The 23,978-nt window shown below is 32.3% G+C and overlaps 1 protein-coding gene across 1 annotated transcript; it reads right to left on the bottom strand.

Annotated features, from left to right (window-relative positions):
* Nucleotides 1-14,494: 14,494 nt before the first annotated feature.
* Nucleotides 14,495-19,782, bottom strand: LOC129951850 (eukaryotic translation initiation factor 5A). The gene is made up of 4 exons (XM_056064198.1): nt 19,632-19,782; nt 15,150-15,381; nt 14,885-15,086; nt 14,495-14,816 (listed from the first exon to the last, which is right to left on the bottom strand). Exons 2-4 carry the CDS (start codon nt 15,356-15,358, stop codon nt 14,745-14,747), a joined length of 483 nt encoding a protein of 160 aa, XP_055920173.1. The 5' UTR covers nt 15,359-15,381; nt 19,632-19,782; the 3' UTR covers nt 14,495-14,744.
* Nucleotides 19,783-23,978: the final 4,196 nt, after the last annotated feature.

Genomic DNA, 23,978 nt, shown 5'->3' with positions numbered 1-23,978 from the left:
TGTGCTGTAGGATATATAGTGGAGTGCCTGTCATTCAAAACTGAAAAAACCTCGGATTACAGTTGCAGTGAATGATTTAATATGATCGATGTGGGATATTTGTTATATGTTACGGTAAATATCAATGTTTTCCCAATTTTTTTTTGTGCACTCCATTTTTTCATTGTTTAAACAAATTATTATAAAACATTAATGTTGACCATATATTTTCACTCTAAACAGTAATTTTTTAACTTCCCACAGGAAGTTACTGTAATGGTTGCGATTAGTTAAATTGAAAATTTTGACATTTCTCGACGTTTCAAGGTCCCTAGAGTCGAAATAAAAGATTTTTAAAAAGATTTTTTTGCGTGTGTGTGCACGAACGCTCGTATGTACGTCCGTACGTCCGCATGTGCGTACGTCAGTACGTCCATACGTTCACTAAGTTTTTTTTTCGTCGTCTATAGCTCAAGAACCAGAAGAGATATTGACTTCAAATAAATTTTGCTATACAGATAATAAGGCAGAAAGATGGTGGTTTTTTACCAAAGCAGTTTAAAAAAAGGTGAACATTTTGGTTAACCCTAAATATCTCATGAACCAATGAAAATAACAAACTGAAAAAATTTTACGACTAAAATATGATTTCATCTCCAAAACAATTTTGGGCAACGAATAATAATGTTTTTGACATCTGATAAAATTTTGAAAAAAAAGATTGATTGACAGTTTTTTTTTATAAAAAATAAAAACCAAAACAAAACATTACTCAAAGTTGGTAAAAACTGAATTTCAACTCAAATATCTTTTCAAAAACTTAAGATTATGGCTTCAAATTTATTTTATCTTGTTATAAATATTTCTTTTAATATTTTGAAAAATGTTGAGAAAAATCGAATTGACAGTTTTTCTTACAAAAAAAACCTAAAAGAAAATTTAATCAAAGTTGGTAAAAATTGATTTTCGACTCAAATATCTTTTTAAAACTTTGAGATATTGGCTTTAAACTACTTTAGTCTTTCAAAAAATATTGTTGTCAACATTAAGTAAAATTTTGAGAAAAATTGAATTGACAGTTTAAACAAAAAAAAAATTAAAACTTAAACGAAAATTTAACAAAAGTTGGCAAAAATTAATTTTCGAATCCAATATCTTTTCAAAAGTTTGACAGTTTTTTTTATAAAAAATAAAAACCTAACAAAAAAACAATACTAAAACTGGGTTAACATTTACTTACGAGTCAAATAGCTTTTAAAAATTAAAAATATTGTCTATTTCACGGAAAATATTGTTTTGGATATTTAATATTTTTTTTTTATAAAAATCCAACAGTCCGTTTTTTTCACAAAAAAAAAATAAAATCTACAAAAAGTAGTAGCAGAAATTAATTTGAGAGTCGCTCCGCTCTCCCCTCAACTCTTTTGTACCTTTTTGAAATCATTACTGCTAATTTTATACACAGGTATCTTTGAGAAATGTTCCTATACATATGTCTATTCAGGTAATATTTAACATATGTATAAATAAACAAAATACTTTTTAAAGTGAAAATATATAATGGTCAAACATATTTTTTTAAATAATTTGTTTAAACAATGAAAAAATGGAGTGCACAAAAGATTTTGGTTAAACATAGCAATTTATAGTTAAAAAAAACAGTATCCCACATCGATCATATTAATTCATTCACTGTAATTGTAATCCGAGGTGAAAAGCCACAGGAGCTCCACTAATACAATTCTTCGCTTTTCAATCTGGTGCGTAGACGAATAAATCAGAAGGTTTTCCGACACGTGAGCAAGCCACATGATGTTCATGTGAGAAGCATGGATTCTCCAAATTTAATCACACTTGTAAAGATTGTCCTTTGTAAATAATCATTGCGGGACGCTAGAATTAGTTGGATGAGTAAACAACCTAATCTTGATTCTCCAAAATATGGATGAACTTATATGTTGTCGTTTCACGGGGTATTCCTTGCTTAATGGTGAAGTTGATGGTATAGTGATCGATGTTTTTGGCAGCTAATATAGCACTCGGACTGAGCCACTGATGGTTTTTGAAGTTTTATGCAAGGTTTGAGAAACTCATTTCAAATCTCGCAGTGTACGAAAGTAAAGAAAGTTTATATTTGTATACTTAGTTTTACTTATCGCGACGAATTTTTCAAACTTATATTCATACGAATTCGTAACGATATTTATTAATCAGTATTTGTCTTGATGCATGGAACCGCAATCTAGTGGTTACTTCCATTAATACGAGTATCATATTCAACTTACGCGTTAAAAATACATCATCATACTGATTTTCATCTGCAGCGCCACCTGGTGGCTAATGGCATGAATGAGTATATCATACAAACCTTCTCCGTGGAAAAATGCATATATGAACCAATTTGTGTAATAAGCGATCCAGTAGTTTTTTAGTTCAACAAACAATTATTTTTATATATGTATATAGATACAAATTGTATTGTTTATAAGTTGCAATAAAAAACATAAAATAATTGCTACTTTATCAACTAAAAGAACAAATACTCATTCTTCAATATTTGTAAAATTCAATCTCATGAACCATTGGCATACTAGAATTGGATTGCTAGTTGATTAAAATTGTCACAGAAAATCCTCCTCAAAAGTGATTCCACCTTTATAGCTATATTTCCCTCATGTTTTCGCCTAAAAAATCTTTTTTTAAGGACATCTATTTTATTACAAAGTTTGACAAAATAAATAAAAATGCAAAAGTTTCTCCATATTTTATCTAACCTACAGAAAGACTTTTAGCGTTAAAGAATAGGCGAAAATGGTTACAAACATTCCATATCTAGTATATCAATGAGGTAACATTACTGCCAAAAAAAGGTAAAAAGTCCCAAAAGACCTTAACATACATAAACCCGCTGGTCCGGATGGTATCACCTGAAATCACCACTATTATTCTGCTCAAGCCTCGTTCTGAGCTGATGGAAACCCGCATTTGTCCGGCCTATCCCAAAAAGGTGAATCTTCCTCACCCTCTAATATCCGACCGATTGCACTTACGTCCCTTCTTTCCAAGGTCATTTAAACGCTGATTAGTTATCAGCTCTTTCGTCTTTCTTGAGTCCCTACTTCATTGGATTCGTAAGTACCTTTCGGATCGTTCAATTCAAGTAGTATTGGATGGGTTCAAGTCTGAAAACCCAAAAGTAGATGCTGGTGTATCCCATGGCTCTGTTTTATCTCCAACGCTCTTTCTCATTTTTATTAATGATCTCCTGTCTACAACTTCTAATCCAATACATTCTTTCGTTAATGATCTTACTCTTAGGTTTTCATATTCGTTTTCAGAATAACATGCCTCTTTTTCGGATGTGGAATTGCAACTACAAAATATGATAAGCTCATCTTATTCCGACCTAAACAGCATTGCACAACTAAAACTAAACAAACTAGCCGTTCGGATTCGGCCTAAAATTGTAGGTCCCTTCCATTCCTGACAACAGTACTCGCACACAGGAATGGTTGAGAGTTATAAGTCACTAGGCCCTGGTGCACAACGGACTGTTGCGCCACCCCATTTGATTTGAATATCTTCTTGAGTGTGTGCTTAATAAAAAAAAAACTGCCAAAAAAGAAAAAAAAAATGGTCTAATAAAAAACTTTAAAATTAATTATTATTTACATTCCAACAAAAACACACATTTTACCAACTAAAAATAATTTTTTCACATATCTCTTTGGAATTTTAAATTGTATACGTTGTTATGCCAATAATGCATACCTTAAATTTTTGACAGATTTAAACAATCAAAAACCACATTAGAAAACCAGAAAATAGCTGTGAGTTTATCGAAATTAGCCGCGTTTTATTATCACCATGATCTGATCCGGATCAAATCATGATAATAAAACAGCATTGGATCATCATATTTTTTATTATTTAAAGTTTGGTAGCAGTGTCAAATTCGTTCTTTCAAAAGTCACATTTCGAACCTTTTTGTTTTGTTCAATGATTTTTTTTTGTTCCTTTTTATTTTTGGGAAAATAATGCCCATAAATTATGTCAAATATACATTTTTTTGGACTTAATTATTTGAATTTCACCAATTAATATCTGGTTTTGTTAAAATATCTAATTATTTCATGGATTATAAGCCAAATAAATAAATATAAAGCTTCTCGCTTTCTATTTAAACAAATATTTTATTTCATTCAAATGGAAATGTTTATATGGCAATACAGGTTTTATTTAATTTGTTTGCAATGATACCAACATTTACATGTGAAATCACAATGATAAAGCGCTCCTTGTTGTGAAAAAAAAGAATTAAATTCCGGATTTCAAATTGAGATCCAAATACAAAGCAGGATCTTGTGTTGTTGTTGTAATGCATGTAAATCCAAGATCTGGATCAGATCATGGTGATAATAAAACGCAGCTATTGTTGGCTAGGTTGAAATGTTTTTTTATTTGTTCATCATTTTCTATGCGATTAGATTGGTCGTAGAAGCAACCATTTTAACCACCACGTTGTTTGAGCACATTGAGCAAAACATCATTACAACTACATACGCATACCCAGTTTACAAGGAGAATTGAATTGGGATCGGATTAGGATTTAGCACCTCATATACCTGAATCGGTTCGGAAATAGGACTACTAGATCCGATCTCCCTAAACCAGGTAAATCGAATCGAAAATTTGGTTGTAAACCTGAATCGGGGAATCGATTTATTTGTGTAAAAAGTTTTGCTCGTTTTTGATGCACGTTTTTGTTTTGTTTGAATTTTAAAACCAATTTTTACTTTTTATCTAAATAAAGATTAAAGTTATTAACAACACAGTACGCACACAAATAAAACCCAAATGTCATTTCGATGTCATTCATTTCAATTCAATACTTTGATCCACTGATGACGTTTACCTGGATCGAAATCGAAATTTACTCAATTTCGATTCGATTCCTCGATCTCTTTTTGTTACCTGGGTAATAATGGATTGGTTCCACCAAAAATCCAGATTGGTAAAGAATTACAGCTTGTAATTGTTTTTATTTAAATTAAGAGGATCAGTTGGGAACAGGCATTCTTTTTCAATACATTCATTCTTTTTAAACTTACCGTTATTTCAAACAGTTTAAAAAAAGAGACAAATATTTTTGTAAATTTTATTGCAACCTAATCTGGTCATGATATGTACACTACCGATCAAAAGTTCAAACAAGATCAAACGGTTTGAACGGGCCAAAACCCATAAGGATCGGACAGATGAAGACATCAACAGTCTTATGGAGCGATGAGTCCAAGTTTGAGATATTTGGCTCAAATCGCAGAGTGTACGTCAGGCGCAGTGCTGAACAGTTTGATCCCTCCCAACTGTAAAGCATGGAGGTGGTTTAGTAATGGCGTGGGGATGTTTTTCCTTCGATGGAGTAGGAGATTTAACATGAGTGATCTGAAGAATGGATAAAGAAATCTATAAAACGTTATTGGAAGACCACGTTTTGGTATCTGAACTCCTATTAATCGGTGAAGGTTTTTTATTCCAGCAAGACAATGACCCGAAACTCACTTCAAAACTTTGCCGGGGATACCTGAAACAAAAAGAAGATGAGGAAATTCTAAAAGTAATGGTATGGCCACCGAAGTCTCCAGATATTAACCCCATTGAGCTCTTATGGGAAGAGCTTGACAGAAATTTTCGGAATCACCACATAACATCGGAATCTGCTCTTTGGGAAACTCAACAAAATTGCTGGAATAATAATCCATAAGAAAAAATACAAAACCTTGTAAGAAGATTGCCAAAAATTGGAAAAAAAAATATTGAATTTAAAGGAGGGTTTTTTTGATGAGAACTCAATTTAGAGCTTTTATTGGTTTTTAAATAAATAATTTATGTTTAGTACAAAACTAGTTTATATTTTTTTATCATTTCCAACTAGACATGCTCTTCACTTTTTTCACGTATTAACTTTTTTCTTAAAACTTCAGTTTAGGGGTTAAAACTCGATATTTCTCAAATTCAGAGGTTGTCTCAAACTTTTGACCGGTAGTGTATGTATCAACATTCAAACTTAAAACCTGTGGATTAAACGGCGTTCTCAATAGTATTCAAAATCATCAAGATTTTGAAAAATGTACATACATATTATGTTGAAAAAAAAATAATGTTGAAAATGATTATTTTCGAGGCACATATAGCTAAAATCGGAATTTAGATTCAAAATCAGCACAAAGGAATAACAGTTAAAACTTTCCAATATTTCAGATAAGCCAAACGAAGACCCATAAGTCTCATAACTATTAAGAAATGACGAAAACTTGGTAAGATACTAAAGTTATTCAAAATGTATCTAAAAAATATTGTTTTGTTTTTGCACAGAAAAAACAGTTATTTCATCGACCAGTGTTATTAACAAAAAGAGGATGAAAAACTGCGTTATTTACTATGGTGACTGTTACCACGAAAACCAACAGCGCTTATTTGGATGCGGCTTCGTCCTTGGAGCCAGACTTAGGCAAGAAGTCTTGAGCTATAGGTGCATCAATGAGCGCCTCATGACCATACGCATCAAGGCTAAATTCGGCTGATATGAGCGCACGCCCCCACAGAAGAGAAAGATGACAACACCAAAGATATGTTCTTCGAGCTCCTAGACAAAGCATATGAGCAGTGCCCTAGCTACGATATTAAAATAGTTATGAGCGATTTTAATGCCAAGCTAGGAAGGGAAGACATCTTTGGTGGAATAATCGGGAAGAACAGCCTGCACGACAACATTTCCGACAACGGATTCAGGCTTATAGATTTTTCTGCGGGGCGAAACGTCATGGTAGCCAGTACGCGTTTTCCACACCTCAACACTCGGACCACTACCTCTAGCCAAGGTAGCACTTCGGTTTTCCAGACCCAAGGCAAAACAGGGAGGTGCTGGGAGAAGGTACAACGTCGAACGGATACAATCGCCAGAGATCGCCAAATCCTTTTCCGACCGAGTTACGAGTAACCTCTCTCGAAGTTCTCTGCCGCCAACACCATGTATCGAAAACCAGTGGCAACATTGCCAAGATGCAATGAGAGAAGCCGCCTCTGATGTGCTGGGTTTCAAGCAGCCACCACCAAAGAACCCCTGGTTTGATGAGGAATGTCGGCAGGCAAAAGCAGCCAATCAACGGGCATCCAAAGCGGCGCTGCATAAAAGGACGAGAGCTGCTCATGAGCTCTATGAGCAGAAGAGGCGAGATGAACACCGACTTCTCAGAAGGAAAAAGAGAGGACATGAGAAGCGTGCGGTCGAAGATGTTGAGAGGTTTAAGCAGGAATGAAGTTCGAAAGTTTTATGAACAGGTGAAAGGAAATTCACAGGTACATAAACCTAGAACCGAAGACTGCAAAGACGAAAGTGGAAACATCATAGTGGAACCGCAGTCAATGCTGAGGATATGGAAGGACCACTTCTGCAGACTGTATAACGGCTACGACGAACTGAATTCCGCTGTCAGGCAGGATAATCCATTCAACATAGACGACGAAAGACAACAATCCCATCCTCCCGACTTAGACGAAGTAAAGATTGCCATATCTAAGCTTAAGTCTAATAAAGCTTCTGGAGCGGATGGCTTGAATGCTGAGCTCTTTAAAGCAGCTGGAGATAAGTTGGTTAGGATCATGCACCAACTTATCTCTAAGATATGGTCGGAAGAAAGCTTGCCCAATGAATGGAACCTCAGTATTGTTTGCCCGATCCTGAAAAAAGGAGACCCTCTAATATGTGAACGTCTAAAGCCCATCGTCAACAACCTGATAGGTCCTTATCAGTGTGGTTTTAGACCAGGAAAGTCCACAGCTGATCAAATATTCACATTACGGCAGATCCTGGAAAAAACCCAAGAACACCAAATCGACACCCACCATCTTTTCATCGATTTCAAGGCCGCATATAACAGCATATACAGGGACGAGCTGTATAAAGCCATGTCTAGTTTTGGCATCCCTGCCAAACTAGTCCGTTTGTGCAGGATGACCATGGAGAATTCACGCTGCTCCATAAAGGTTGGAAACAACTTAACAGAACCTTTTGATGTCAAAAAAGGTTTTAGACAAGGTGATGCGCTGTCATGCGATTTTTTTAACATCGTGCTTGAAAGAATAGTGCAGAGCTCACACGTCAACACTAGAGGCACTATCTTTCAAAAGTCTGTCCCATTACTAGGATATGCTGATGACATTGACATAATCGGAAGAACTCAGCGTGATGTCAATGGGGCTTTTGTGAGTATTGAGGCAGAGGCGGCAAAAATGGGTTTAACGGTTAATGAGGGCAAAACAAAGGACATACAACACCGACGTCTTGGCCAAAACGTCACAATCGACAGACGTAACTCTAAGGTAGTCAAGGACTTCGTCTACCTAGGCTCCGCTGCAAACGCAGAAAACAACACCAGCGCTGAGATCAAACGCAGAACAACTCTTGCTAACCGCTGTTTCTTTGGACTAAGAAAGCAATTGAGTGGTAAAGTCCTCTCTCGAGGGACCAAAGTGTTGCTATGTAAGACCCTTATCATCCCCGTTCTGCTATACGGTGCAGAAGCATGGACTATGACAAAAGCGGATGAAAGCACCTTCGGTCGCTTCGAGAGAAAAGTTCTTCGTGTGATTTATGGTCCCGTATGCATCGAAGGGGAGTGGAGGAGAAAATGGAACGACGAACTGTACGGGCTGTACAGCTACGTAGACTTAGCCAGAAGGGTAAAAGTCCAACGAGTTAGATTGCTGGGTCACGTAGAGCGCATGGAAACCAAAGTCTTCGAATCCGCACCCACAGGACAGCGCAGTAGAGGAAGACCGCGGATCAAATGGAAGGTGACCTCACCCAACTTGGAGCGCGAAACTGGAGACAATCTAGATAGGGACTGAGCTAGATGGAGAAGTTTGTTGGGTGAGGCCCTAGTTCACACAGGACTGTAGCGCCACCTTAAGTAAGTAAGTGTTATTAACTAACGCAACATAATAAACAAATCACCAAAATATTAAAATTCCGATTTGAAATATGATCTCTTTCCATTCCAATCAAATGACAAAGACCTGATTTTCAAATCATGAACATACCCTTAAAAATTATGCGTTATCACCTAATATCGAATTATCCGATCGGTTTTGTATGTTTTCGTTTGAGCAGCTTATTGTGTATGCAATTTAAAGGGAACTAAAAACAAAATGCAACCATGCCGTCGATCTGATATTTTGACTCCTAAACAAAAATTAATCAATTTAAGTCATGAAAAACATCATTGCATAAAATATTCAGCGTGTTCTGCTATCGAAGAAAATCGGGACACAATTTTAAACAAACAAACCTTTATAATTCCCATGAAAGTATGTATATGAAGTGATTATCTACCTTTGCCAAATGCATCGCTCAGGGTCACATTTTCAACGTCATCAACATTTGTTTTAGCGGCTTCTCCTAGCACCGACCATTGCGTAAAAATCGGATCGGAGAATCGTTTTCTCGATAGCGGTATTGCAATGTTTTAAGTCTTTTTTTTTTAAATTATACTTGGTTTCATTTTTGACTGCTATTGGCGGCTCTTTGAAAAAAGAAAACCCGTTTATAAAATTTATTTATTTATTTATTTATTTATTTATTTATTTATTTACATCTACAAGCAATTTACAGCTAACAGATTACGACTAAAGAATTCTTAAAATAATGACAATAATTGATGTTATTTTTTTAACGATATCTATATACAGTATTAAAAAATAAATAAAAGCAAAACACTTTCCTTAAAACAATTTCTCGAACTACTTAAGTCAACATAATGGCAAACTTTATTGAAATTAATGATAGCTCTAGAGACCGGCTCATTAAAACCATAGTTTGTTCTGTGAAACTGTTCATAAAGTAAATCTACTGATCTAAAGGATCTTAGCGGCGCGTAGATAGGTATTATCGAAAGAAGTTGAGGGCATCTTACATGGTAGCATAACACATCCCTCACAAGCATTACATCATGAATTTTTCGTCTTGATTCAAGAGACTTAATACCCAACAAAATACATCTTGCTCTGTAATCTGGTGAAAAATTCCAATTCATTTTATAAAATATAAATTTTGTAAAACGCCTTTGGACTTTTTCAATTCGATCAGAATAAGTGCTAAAAGTTGGGTTCCATATAACATCAGCATATTCTAATACAGACCTAACAAGAGATGTATAAAGCGACAATAAAGCAAAAGGGTCACTAAAATCAACACAATTGCGCTTAATAAAGCCAACAAGTGAATTGGCTCTGCTGACAATATAGTCAATATGACTTTTAAAAGAAAAATTTGAACTTAGAATTATGCCAAGGTCTTTGATTTTAACCACTCGAGAAAGTGTATTAGCCTCTATTAAATAATTGAAATGAATAGATGTTTTAGATTTGAAGAATGTGATCACATTACATTTTTTTATGTTTAGATTTAAACTGTTAGCAGTACACCAATTCGAAATTAGGTTAATATCAGATTGTAAGAGGTGGCAATCTTCAACACATTTGATCTTCAAAAATAATTTCAAGTCGTCAGCATATAAAAGACACTTAGAGAATTTTACAGTTGACGCAATGTCATTAATAAAAATATTAAAGAGCAGAGGACCCAAATGACTACCCTGAGGGACGCCAGAAGTGCATGAAATAGATTTTGAAAGAGAGCTATCAATGATAACTTTTTGCGACCTGCCCGTTAGGTAAGATGAAATCCAACTTAAAAACTTAGAATGGAAACCAAAGATTTCCAGTTTTTGCACCAGAATGTTATGATTCACAGAATCAAAAGCTTTGCTAAAATCTGTATAAATCGCATCTACCTGATACTTATCTTCAATGGAATTTATAATATATCTTGAAAATAGTACCATATTGGTTGTAGTGGATCGCCCAGATATAAAACCATGTTGGAATTCAGATATAGATTCCTTGGTTAAGAATTCAATTTTGTTTTTTACAATACTTTCAAACAATTTAGGTATTGCTGAGAGCTTAGAGATACCTCTATAATTTTCTATCATATTCTTAGATCCAGATTTATGAATTGGAACTAGATATGAAGTTTTCCATGTGTTGAGAAAGACTCCTTCGGAAAGGGACTTATTAAAAATACAAACAAGAGGAATACAAAGTGCTGAAGCACAACGTTTGAGAAATATAGCAGGGATGCCATCAGCTCCAGAATCAAATTTTGGTTTTAATGCTTTAAGTCCTGATAGCACTTCAGAACTACTTAGCTTTAAATCACCAATATCAACCTTACTTGGTATATTGGGAAAACAAGAATGATTGATAATATCAGGAGTTGAGTATACCGATTGGAAGAAGTTTGCAAATAATTCAAGAATAGAATCAATATTCGACCCTTCGGTATCCTTATAGGACATATTTTTGGGAAATCCATTTGATTTCCTTTTCGTGTTGACAAACGACCAGAATGAGTTACAATCTTTTTTAATATTACTCTCTATATTCATGATGTAACTCTTGTGAAGGAACTTATTAAGTGTGAAAAAATCTTTACGTATTTTACTAAAATAAGCATAATTTAACTCACTTTTTGATTGCTTGTATTTGTTAAAAGCTTTACGTTTAGCGTTTCTTAGGTTAGATAATTGCTTATTGTACCACGGAAGCTTTGGATGTGTATTTGATTTTGAATTACGAGCACAAGGTACAAATTTAGAAAAACCTTCAAATATTATAGAAGAAAAGCGGAGATACGTTTTTTCGAGATTTAAATTTAAAAATTCATTGGACCAATTAAACTTAATTAGAAAATTATTCAATTCAATAAAATTTGCCTTCTTAAAGTTAAAACTTGTTGAATGATAATTAGGAACTGGACTAGAAAAAATATACATTTCAATTTCAATAAATAATTCTTCATGATGTATAGATTTATTTAAGAGAGAAAAAGGAACATTTGAAACTCTAGAACTTAAGAGATCATTACATATAAAGACCAAGTCTAATATTTTATTTAAAGAATTATAAATTCCATTAATTTGAATAAGATTTAATGCATAAAGAGAATCAATAAAAATAAATTCATAATCTTTTATGAAATTACTAGCTATTAACATTTTATCACAATCAGACCAATTCCATTCTATATTTGATAGATTAAAATCGCCGAGAACACATACATTATCAAATTCTGAGCAGTTATTATTAATATATTCTATATTCATAACATGTTTTTCATAAATATCTAAATTACTTCTTGGAGCAATATAACTAACTATAAAGTAAAAAGAAATATTTTGAGTTGTATATAAATTAATTGAAATACAAATTTGTTCCAAATTAGATTGAGGCAAAGTAACTTCTTTACAAGTAAATGAAGAACGGACAGCAACAATTATTCCACCTCCACGCTCTGTTGCAGACTTACATCTGTCAAGTCTGTAGACGTTGAATAGACGAGAATCAAACAGCTCAGATGAAGATATATCGGAATGCAACCACGTTTCAACAATAATAATTATATCATAATCCATGTGACTGGAGTTATTGAACAGATTTGATACTTTTGTTCGAATGCCACTAGCATTATGGTAGTATACATTAAGTGATGTTTTATTAAGTTTTGTGGGTTGCGCATTCAGGGATGAGCATGATGGATGAAAAATAAGGCTTGAGGACATCAGTGAGTCCTCAGATCTTGCTAGTTTTTTGGCTTGAACGAGAAAGGGCGAATCTTGACACCATTTGGCCAAAAAGTGTCGACATAGATTTTCTTAGATGATTCAAATGGAATACCAATCTTGAAATTAACAAAATTCAGCTTTCGTTCGTCGTTCAATTTGACTAGTTTATTGCATAAAATCTCAGTTGGTTCAATTTCAAGATTGTTGGATATATATTTAATAATCCCTTCGGTGTTAGTTTTGGGATGAAAACTTCCAATATGGAACCATTTCAAATTTTTGGCTATCTTAAGATCATTGCATTGCAATTTCGTGCCAACAATAACCTTATTAGCAACGATATTATAAGTTTTTGACGTACCTTGCTGGCTAGCACCATTTATAACATCAACATCAACTTGTGGGCGTTCGGAAACATCTGATTTTGTTCGAAGAATATCGACATTAAGAACATCTTCATCAACAGCAGCATCAACAGCAACAATATCATCAGCAGGCAAATTACCAGCAACAGAACCAGCAGCAATTTTACCAACAACATCAGCAGGAGCATCAGCATCAACTTCACCATTAAGAGTAGAAGCGAAATCAGTGTTAACAGAAACAACACGTTCAGTCACATTATCATTATTGTCAGCAGAACTATCAACAGGCGCGGGGCCCTTAGCATCAGCTTCACCTTCGCAACATCCATCGGTTGCAACGGATTTGTTTAAAGCTAAAGCTCTTTGCGAATTCACACAAGTTGCAGTGTTTGAATTGGAAAGCAAATACGAAGAAGAGCTTTTAATTGCAGATGACGATGACGAAGACGACGACGACGGCGAGTTAGTTGGCTGTGTAATTTTTTTGTAAATTCCCTTTGAGATTGAGGAATTGTTGTTATTTTTCAACAGGGCTCGCGTCAACGATGGAGACTCTGATCGTGATAATGAATGTGCAGGGCGATGAGAACCAATAATTTTTTTTTCAGGTCTTTGAGAGCGAGTAGTTTGTCTAACGTTTCTACTCACATTAAGAGAATTGTTTGCATTTTCTTTAGACCGATTTTCGTAGTTTTCACTGCACAGAGAAATATTAGAATTCAGCGCACATAAATTATCATTAAGAACAGAGTTAATGTGATTCAATATAGCAATGCATTGGAATGGAGAAATGTTTTTGCAATTTTTGCATTTAAAAAGAATATTATCATTGGCAACAATCAATAAGTATTCATTTTTCTTCAATTTAGCGCACTTAATATGAAAAGCTCTACCGCAAAAACTGCATACAACATGTTCGTCAACAATTGACTTAGAACAATCAAAGCAATTAATACAAGAACTCATTATAAATTAGCAATTTAATGAGAGCAGAACCGTATTCAATGACACTCAGTCTAAGACTAGACGTTTGAATGAAAGCTTCTCAAAATAATTGCAGACATATAGGAACAGCTACGCTCGGTGTTATTATAAGATTTGTTGGAAAATGAGATAAATTAATATACTCATGAAACAATTCGTTTCCGACGTACTCAAAATATAACTGCTGTTAAAAATAATATCTTGTCGGTCATGTGTTCATTACCGTAACAAAAAACTTACTTTAAATTTTAGTATCAACATCTTTACATATAGTTATCTGAAATAAGAAAATTAAACAACACACCTCACATATTTTAGTTGAAAGACGACCCAATATTAAATTAAAGCCCGCTTTCGTACATATTGAAGTAATGAAACAGAATATTTTATTGACCTCTTTAGCTCTTATGAAGCGATTCGTACATCTAAACGATAATAATAAAAGGTCAAGAAGCATTCAAATTGAAAAAAAAGCAATAATTGTAATAACAGCACTATACATTTATATGAAAGCTTAATTAACATTTTCACAATGTTACACAATGAAAAGATACAAATTTAGTTAAAGTAAAAAATATTTTATTGGCAAAAATGTTTTGTTTTCACCTTTTTATCACTAAACGCTACCTTAGTCTGTTATATATATATGCATTTATATTTTTTAACGTATACATATATATATAAAAGGTTAATTAAGCAACCGGATAATGCCAGATCTTTAGAATTGGTTTTATTTGTCAAGGGCGGTGTTAGTTTTAATTGCAATGACACATTCCTCGTTACAGGACTTGAGAACCGTACACTAAAAAAAAAACAAACAAACAAAATAAAATGTATCCTTTTTAAATCGTAAAATAAAGACTAAATTACCAAAAGATCCTTTCCTGCATCGAAGTCTGAACGTAAACTATTGCCCAAATCACCTTCTGGAACTTTAAGATCTTCACGAATTTCACCATTGTCAGACATCAGAGTAAGGAAATTATCATCACTAATATCGGTCAACTGATAATCTTCTCTCTTAACGTGAGGAACATCCATATTATGCGTAGAAGGACAAATATCTTCGTACCTAAATTCAAATAAGTTATAAAATTTGTTGTTGTAAGATTTGAATAAATTTTAAATGCCTCACTTTTTGTTTGAGAAAATATCAATTCCAACTAAATGAACTTTAGCATGACCGTGTTTACCGGTTTTGGAAGTGGACATTTCTACAATTTTGCAAGGACGGCCCTTAAGCATGACAAATCCGTTCTTACGCAAGGCAGAACACTGCATAGGATACGTCTGAGAGGCACCGGAATCTCCGGTCTCAAAATGATGTTCGTCCATTTCTGCCATTTTTGATTCTCAAAAGTATTCCTCTAAAATTAAAAAAAAAAAAAACAAGTTTAATATTAAAAATTTATAACAACTAATGTTTTAAAAATAAAAATCAACTATTTAATTTAATTATAGAAATTTTGTAAATGTATTTATATGTATGTATATTACACATCCCTACAAAATTTTAATTTGTATGGAAAAGTCATCAAAATTTGATAAAAGTTGGAATACCTACGTTGTAAGATTGTCTTTAAATTAAACATTCTTACAAGGTCTACAGAATGGTTTAATTAAATACGCACTTTCATTAAATTATCAAATGGAAACCAGTTTTTTCTTTTTCGGCCTAATTACAACATTAATTTGTTAGTGCGGAAATTGTAGAAAGAAAATATTGAGTTGAAAATAAGAAGGTAGGTATTAAGAACATTTTAATAATTTAAGATTTAACAAACAACGAATCTTTTGAGGAAATAACTTTAGAAATATTTGTGTGGTAGGTACCTACAAATACAAATATTACATCGCGTAGATTTTGCAAAACGAATTTTTTTAATTAGAGATTTTGTTGTACATGTGAATTTAGTGTTTCATTTGAGTAAATTGTTTTGGAGTGCAGCAAATTGGATGAAAATTGCATGCATTACATGGAAACAGTTAAATACTTTATCATGGATATTTGAGGCATTGAGAGCAGTAGTGGCGTAACCCTCATTTTTTCAATTTTGAGTTTTTACACTAACATGACCAAAATTTAATTTTCTTTCTAAGCAGAAGTGGCTTAGCTCACATTTGTTCATAAACCCACAAAAAATTGTTGAAACATTGTTTCTGCACGCAATTTTACGTAGGACAGAAATGGCGTAACCCGTTTTCAAATTCAATTTCAAACATTTCTGCACTAAAATTCTACAGTAAACTAAATCAAACATGAATTGCATCTTAGAAAAGCGAAGTCGCTAGAAATGACATTAGAGATGATGCGGCAAAAGCAAAGGATTCTAAAAACACTTCCGTAAATTGCATTTGATCTTATGAAAACCTTGCCAACTCCAGTCATTTCAAGGGGTGTGTGCTATTATAAGAGGCAGCTTTGGACAAATTGTCTAGGTATCAATGACATGATAAAGAACAAAGCTTACATGTATATTTGGGATAGTCGGTAGGATCAAGATGTCCAAGAAATTGGCAGCTGCTTATTGTATTATATTAAACATTTTGTGAGTACCTCAAATTTAATTATTTACACTGACCAGTGTATATAATTAAGATGTCCGTTTTGTGCCAATATATTGTTTCGCGAAGTGACTATCTTGTAAATAAAATTGATCTCAAATTTCTATTGAGTGGCCACTCTTTCTTACCTTGTGATCAAGACTTTGGTCTTATCGAAAAAACAAAAGAAGTATTTAAACGACATTGTTGGCCCTATGGTCTAGTATAAGGTTATAGCAGATGAAAGAAAATAGAATCCATTAAAATTAAGACTTGTCGAAAAACAAAAGAAGTATTTAAACGACATTTTTGGCCCTATGGACTAGTATAAGGTTATAGCAGAGGAAAGAAAGAAAGATCCATTAAAATTATTGTTATGGATGGATTTGTTATGTTTTCGACGAATAAAATTTAAATAACTGTAACAAATCCAAAGAGCAATGTTGATAAAGCGAAAGTGGAATGGCTTGAGGTTCAATGGCTTCAATATTTCTTACAAGTACAGCAATAACGAAGACGTGCTTTTTGAAACTGTGATATTAAAAATAGAACATCTGCATTAATCACAGATCTCGAATTAATGTATCCAAAAGGAAATGCCGTCCGAAAAAGAAAGATTTACTCGACTTACTAAATTTTATTCCCCGGAGTTGCCAGGACTTTTATGAGAACTTGACATCTGTGTCTACAGACAGGGACGTTAATCTAGTTGAATACGTACATGAGCACGAAGAGTGATAGTTTCATAGCAGTCTTAACTCATAACTTGTTGCTATTTTTTACTTAAAAGTAACATAAAAAAAAATTTAGCACTTGTATTTTTAATTATTGGTGCAACCAAATTACTTTTTTGAAATTGTATCCAGAAAGCAGATGTGGTGTAAGCCACATAAAATCCAATAAATCACTCATTTATAGACAAGATTAAGATCTAAAATAAGAGATATTTATCCAGATGTCATAGCTGAAGTGTATTAGCCATTATTTTAAATAGGAATGTATTTCTTTATTTTCTTTAACCGTGATTTTCTCAATTATTACAATTTGGGGTTACGCCACTTCTGATCTCAGTACCTCATTTTGGAATTTAGGAAACGCTTTATACCGAATAATAAACAAATTTACATCTTAAACTTTCCAATTTGGTAAGGATATCTTTAGTATTTAAAAGATCGGACGTGGTAATGTTTGTCGATCGAATTTGCAGATATAAGAAATCAAAACAACAAAAGAGCCAACTTTCGGCTGGTAAACTAGCCTAACATTTAAAGTAACATTTGGAAATATTCAACAATATTAAAAAGAGTAGAAATAGAATTAAAGATATTATAAAACAACCTTGAATTCACAGGCTATCTTACGGAAAATATTTATCGATTTTAAAACCAACCAATTCTCCTTTTAATTATTTTTTATTTAAATATGCCTAACTAGGATTTCAATATTAGATTATCATAATTTAAAGAAATTAATTGAAGATGAAATAGCAACTAGTTAAGTATTTTGTGAATTGAAATATCTAGGTATAACTTTACAAAAAAAAATAAGTTGAAGGTTAGTATCTACTTCAAAAATAATAAATTCCATTTAAAGAAAGACAAAAAAACGTATAAAATAAATTGAAAAACTTACAATATATAATATTGAAAAAAAGAAAATTTAATAATAGTTCTCAAATTAAATAAGCAGTAAAGACAGTGCCATAGACATTAGATGGTAGCACATTGAAAAATAAAAAATAACAAAAGTATGAATCAGAAACATGCATTTCCAGCATTTGAATATGAAAAGGTTTACAAAAATATGTAACACACATAAGAAATGTTTTGTTTAGAAATAAACCAATTTTTAAAAATAATCAGCTGCAAACAAAAAAATATAGGTGTGGAAATGTAGTAAATTTAAGTTATTTAATAAAACAAATGAAAACGCTTTCAAACCAAATTCTTTTCTTTGTGAAGAAAAGGTTCCTTAAGGTAGGTACCTTTCAAACGAATCATTCAACTTCTTATTTTTATCTATTTATCTATTTTGTTTATAAAAGGAAAAACAATCTCAAAGTGTGAAAATATTTGGAAACAAAGAAACATATTTTCGTTTTGCATCTATAGAAAGAAATTATGCGTCAGTAATTATGGGATGAAACTCTTATTGAGTTGACATTTTGGTTGGAGATTGCAGATACTTAAATAAATAAAAAAATCGAATTTTTTAAATAATCTCAACTAAGACTAAATTAATATCTTGGAAATTGAAAAATAAATTCATGCAGTTAAAGATATAAAATCATAAAGGAAGGCACTTTAATATGAAAGTATTATTTCTTAAGCCAAGAATTAGTTTATTCTATAAGTACAATGGCTTTCGTTATCGCTTGTTTTTGGATTTATTGAAAATAAATATAAATTAGTAACCACTTTGATTTAAGAACTAAATAGCACCGGGAATAAAGAAAAACTTTAAAAAATGAAATATTTTTAACAACTCTGTTTGAAAAATGCTAATTCTACCAACGAAGCACATTTACAAAATACTAATGGAAAGAAAAATGCGATATAAATTCCTGAAGTGATCATTGATTAATTTTGAGAAACAAAGCCATTATTTTCTATTGAAAAAAAAAACGAAATTATTGAACGCACACGACATTAAATACGAAAATCCAAAACCATGTTCGGAAGCTAAACCTATGATACCTATCGAATATAATAATGGAATGTGTATCCATGTGTTTATATTACTTTTCGAATTTTGTTTAATATTCTTTACTATTTTTTCACAGAATAAAGAAAAACTTAAAAACATCAAAATCATAAAAAAACACTTGGAATTAAATATTGGCATTTGTGCCTGTCAGAGTTCGTAAACTCATCACCATTATCGGCAAAACTTTTTCTTTTTTTTGTTGGGTTTAGTAGATTATAGTCCGTTTTTCTCTATGGTGGAGTATGGATGTTTTTTGAAAATAATTCTGTCGCTAGAGTTTTTATTGCAAAATAAGGTTTTTAGTAACATTTCACTGTAGATTTCATAGTAAATTTTTAATAATTTTTAAAACACGCACTATACTCACATGCAATCAGTATCGCTGTCGTAACTAAAAAGACACTGCAAACTCGTTCTACTGAACTTACCGAAAATTTATCGTTCAAAAATATAGGATGACTTCCGTTTGATAAATAAACATAAAAGATGGCGCTGATTACATTGTCTTTTTCGTTAAGAAATTCAAGTTAAAGCTGTAACCACAGGGCTCTACTTCCAACAACATGAGCATATCACTTTGACAGATTCATTGAGTTTGCGTTAGATGTTTCCACTATAAATATTAAATCAGCTCAACTTTCGATTTTGACTCTCGTTTTTTATTTGATAGATATGTGCAAATAAATAATAACTATAGCAATTTCAGACGGAGGAAACATTTATTTCTATTTTAAATTAATTTTCGAAGTTCCCTTTTTCACATACTAAACATGGAAAATTTTTGGTCAGTTCCGCCATACTTGATTTTTTTAATGGGGATTTCTTTGATTTTAGTGCTGAAATGCATAAGGTACTTTGCGTATACCCTAACTCACACCCACCCCATATCCGTTAGTGACCCCAAGCATGGGGGTTGCAGGGGACAGCTTGCCCCCTACCTACCTAGTTGTTAATACACCGTACTATCAATTAAAAAAACTTGTTTTAATTGTTTTTTGAGGGTAAAGTCTGAAAAAAAAATATTTTTGTGTGACTTAAAGGTATTTCCTTGCCCTAATAATTAAAACATGTTCTGTTGAGACGCCTATGTAACGGTGAACAAAAATCAGAAGGAAATTTGTGCTGCGGTAATGGAAAGTCGACCTAACAAATCTATAGTGATCTCATGGTACATCATAGAACAACAGGTAAAATATGTATGGCGTAAAACTAACAAAATTGAAAAATAATTATATTCTATCAAGACTCAAAACCAGCAGAAATCAGAGATATGAACCATTGAAACATTATAGAATGTGGATAAATACCATAGAGTTAAGTTTTCTAAATAGGAAAAGATGTTTAGAGGCACAAAATTTTGAAATACAACAAAGGAAAGATGATTTTTCAAATTCAAATGAATTTTACTTTATTGTATATACTTTATTAAAGCTAAAATTTTGTCTGACTTCTTACAACTTTTGTGGAAGTATATCCGCAACTGTTGGTATTTTAGAATGCCTTCCACCTTAGCTTCCTCCATAGTATATGGTATTTCACTATGCCTACCACCTTAGCATCCTCCATAGTGTGTTATTACACTCAGACGTTTTTAGAAAGATGCAAGTAAGTGTGAAAGAGAAAGTAGGTGAAATAGAAATACTTTAATAAGTCTCAACCCGCAGGGTTCTGGGTTCAGGATTGTCTTGGATGGTTTTTGAAGTTTCTCTTTCTTGCCTTTCTTTTTTTCTTGGCGTTGCTTTATTATTGTTTCTAATATTTTCGAAAAAAACAAGAAATACTCCGCCGGGACAAATTCAAGTGGAGCAAAGGCCTTATAACCGAATTAAATGAAGGAATGATTGAAAACTTGAAACAAAGTGATAAACAACTTTTCTGTCTCTCAAAATTGTATTTTTTTGAATGTCGTTTTCAATGAATTACGAAAGCAGGTTACAAATTTCTTCATTCATCCTTATATAATTTAAAAACGATAGTTTATCATTTGATTTTAGTTCATTTGTCAAAAAATGAAGGATTTTCTCCAGATTTCAATCCATTTTCCTTTATTTTTTTGCTTGGGAATTTTCAAAGCATCCTCACAAAGGTCTAACACATCTAACAATATTTCGGAATTATTATCCGTATTCATGATGTCAATATTCATTGCTGTAGTAAAAATTGCAGTTTTCTTTAATTATTTTCACACTTTGACTTTGGTGGATGAGAACAAAAAATGAAAGACAAGTATCAAAAACACGCAACCGAAAAACATCCTAGTGTAATAATGCAAGATTGACGGGATGGGTGTTCAAAAGAAAATATGCGAAACACGCTGCATGCAGAAAATCTGAGTTTAATAACACACTAATTCCCAATTTCATAAACAACTTTTAATCATTTAACAAGATTTTAAACTGTAAAATGGGATATTTTGGTTTCACCAAGCGTTTTTAAAGTAAATAAGATTTTAAACCCCTTTTAAAACTAAATGCCCGTTTTTGGCTCATTAAATTTTAAAAGTGTCATTAAAAAATGAAAATGACAGGTTGACAGCTGATGTTTTACTTCGTAAAATGTTTATTCTCAATATTTTTAGATACGGAATGAATAGGTTAACCAATTCAACATTGCATTACTATTTATTATTTTACTTTTATGATTTTAATTTTAATTCGAATATTAGATTCGTCATCTTCATCTGACGAAGAAGAACATCATATATAGTTATACGCCACCGTCCAAGACACACGATAACTCAAACGTTTGTTTTTGATTTGTTTACTCTGTTGTATTTTGAGATTCTTGTCATTTATTTCAACATATAATGCTTTCTCATTTTTTCTCACACAATTCGCTTAATAGAAAGAAAAAAGAGGTTTTCTTTTTACAGGGTTGTGAGGAGAACTCTATTTTAACAAAAATATCCCTGAAATTTCCCATTTTTAGCTTGGTGAAACTGAGCAAATTTTAAGGCCTGATAAAATTTAAAAAGCTTTTAGATAAAAGTGCTTTTAGTGTTTGTTTATGAAATCGGACATAAGTATATGAAACTTGATAACATCTGTTTGCAATTTAATGTGGAGACAGATATTTCTTACTTACATCCTATTCAGCTGCCTTTCGAAACATTCAGAGCTCAGTTGAATATAAACAGAACAGGTGATGGCTTCTGTGAACGATTTTCGGGTTTTCGAAAACTTTCTGCCAAAAACTTGGTTTTGAGTTTGATGTGAAAAGGCTATTATATTCACTCGAGTATAAAATATATATTACAACAACCCATAAATTGCACCAACAATTTTCCTTAGTGTAAGGGTGCCTTAACACACACTAAAGGATCATCACTTCAAATACAGCAGTTTTGTTTATTGACGTATGGTACCAACCAAGAGTGAGCTTCATCTCTAAACAAAATTCGCATATGAAAAAGTTTTTCATAAATTTAAATGCTCAGAAAATATTAAATTTTCGAAGCTGCCGAAATATGAACGATGCAAGGTTATGAATAAATTGAAATTAAGCTATTTGACTAAATTATTTGATCTTAAAAGTACTCGGTTATATAAAAGAATGTTACCTAATAAGGTTGGTAATGGCTTCGTGTGCTAAGAAAGTTTAAAAGTCCTTTAGCAATAGTAATTTGAATAACAAATCATTCAAAAAACTAGAGAAGGTAAGCTATAGCAAATGAACGTGAAATCCATGCAATGAAAAAATAAGATGCGAATTAGTAAGCATTAGCAAACTTAAATAGGAGAATATACAACTAAAATTTTGATAAGTTATTTCTTTAAAAGACATAAGTGAAAAATTGAAACGGCCTTAAATTTAAATTTTTCATAATACATGCTTATAAAAACTTGAAACAATTGTGTGATAGATGTCTCTCAGATCTAATATTTTTGGTGAACATGTTTTTTCTAACAGAATATTTATTTTTCTTGTGAAACTTTTAAATAGTGTATTCTGAAAGTCCAAAAAACAGCAAAAATTATAACTGAAAACTTAATTTTTAAATCGAGTTTTATTTGAATAAGGTGAAGATAAAATATATACCACTCATAGAAAAATATAACATTTGAGTTTTTTTCTCAAAAATAATACTTGCTTAAAATTTTCTTTTATCATTAAGTTCTTTGATGAATAAGAAAACCAGTAATCAATTCATTGCAATTTATATCAAATATTTATTTATTCATATCCGTAAATGACAGTTTGAAAAGTATAAAATGGAAGATTGTGGATATATACTCCAATTAAGAAATAATAGTTGGGTTTATTATCACCAATGACCCATATATCAGCCTTCAAATAAAACGATGTAAAACCAAAAAATAGGGCGTTCATTCATCTATTTTCTTATGTTTAATTACTTTTCACACATTTTTCGTATCTTTTATTTTAACTACAATTCATACTTTGCTGAATAGAGAAAAAATATTAACTTCCCATAGGAAGTTATTGTAATGGGTCCAATTTGTCAAATTGAAAATTTTGACATTTCTCGACGTTTCAAGGTCCCTATAGTCGAAATAAAAGATTTTTAGAAAGATGTCTGTGCGTGCGTATGTACGTAGGTTCGTACGTCTGCCCTATCCGTACGTTCGTAACGTTTTTTTCGTCGTCCATAGCTCAAGAACTAGAAGAGATATCGACTTCAAATAAATTTTGTTGTATAGATAATAAGGCAGAAAGATGCAGAAAGGGCTCTCAAGAAAATTTGCGTGGGTGT

This window comes from Eupeodes corollae, chromosome 3 (genome assembly GCF_945859685.1).
Source record: "Eupeodes corollae chromosome 3, idEupCoro1.1, whole genome shotgun sequence".
Taxonomy (NCBI): domain Eukaryota; kingdom Metazoa; phylum Arthropoda; class Insecta; order Diptera; family Syrphidae; genus Eupeodes; species Eupeodes corollae.
The sequence above is the reverse complement of the archived record's forward strand: the minus strand, read 5'-3'. Positions and strand labels throughout refer to the sequence as shown.

Coding starts and splice junctions, on each gene's coding strand:
- LOC129951850 (XM_056064198.1), bottom strand. CDS start 15,358: ATGGCAGAAATGGACGAACATCATTTTGAGACCGGAGATTCCGGTGCC. Junction 15,087..15,149: donor GATATTTTCTCAAACAAAAA/GTGAGGCATTTA, acceptor ATTTGAATTTAG/GTACGAAGATATTTGTCCTT. Junction 14,817..14,884: donor ATGCAGGAAAGGATCTTTTG/GTAATTTAGTCT, acceptor TTTTTTTTTTAG/TGTACGGTTCTCAAGTCCTG.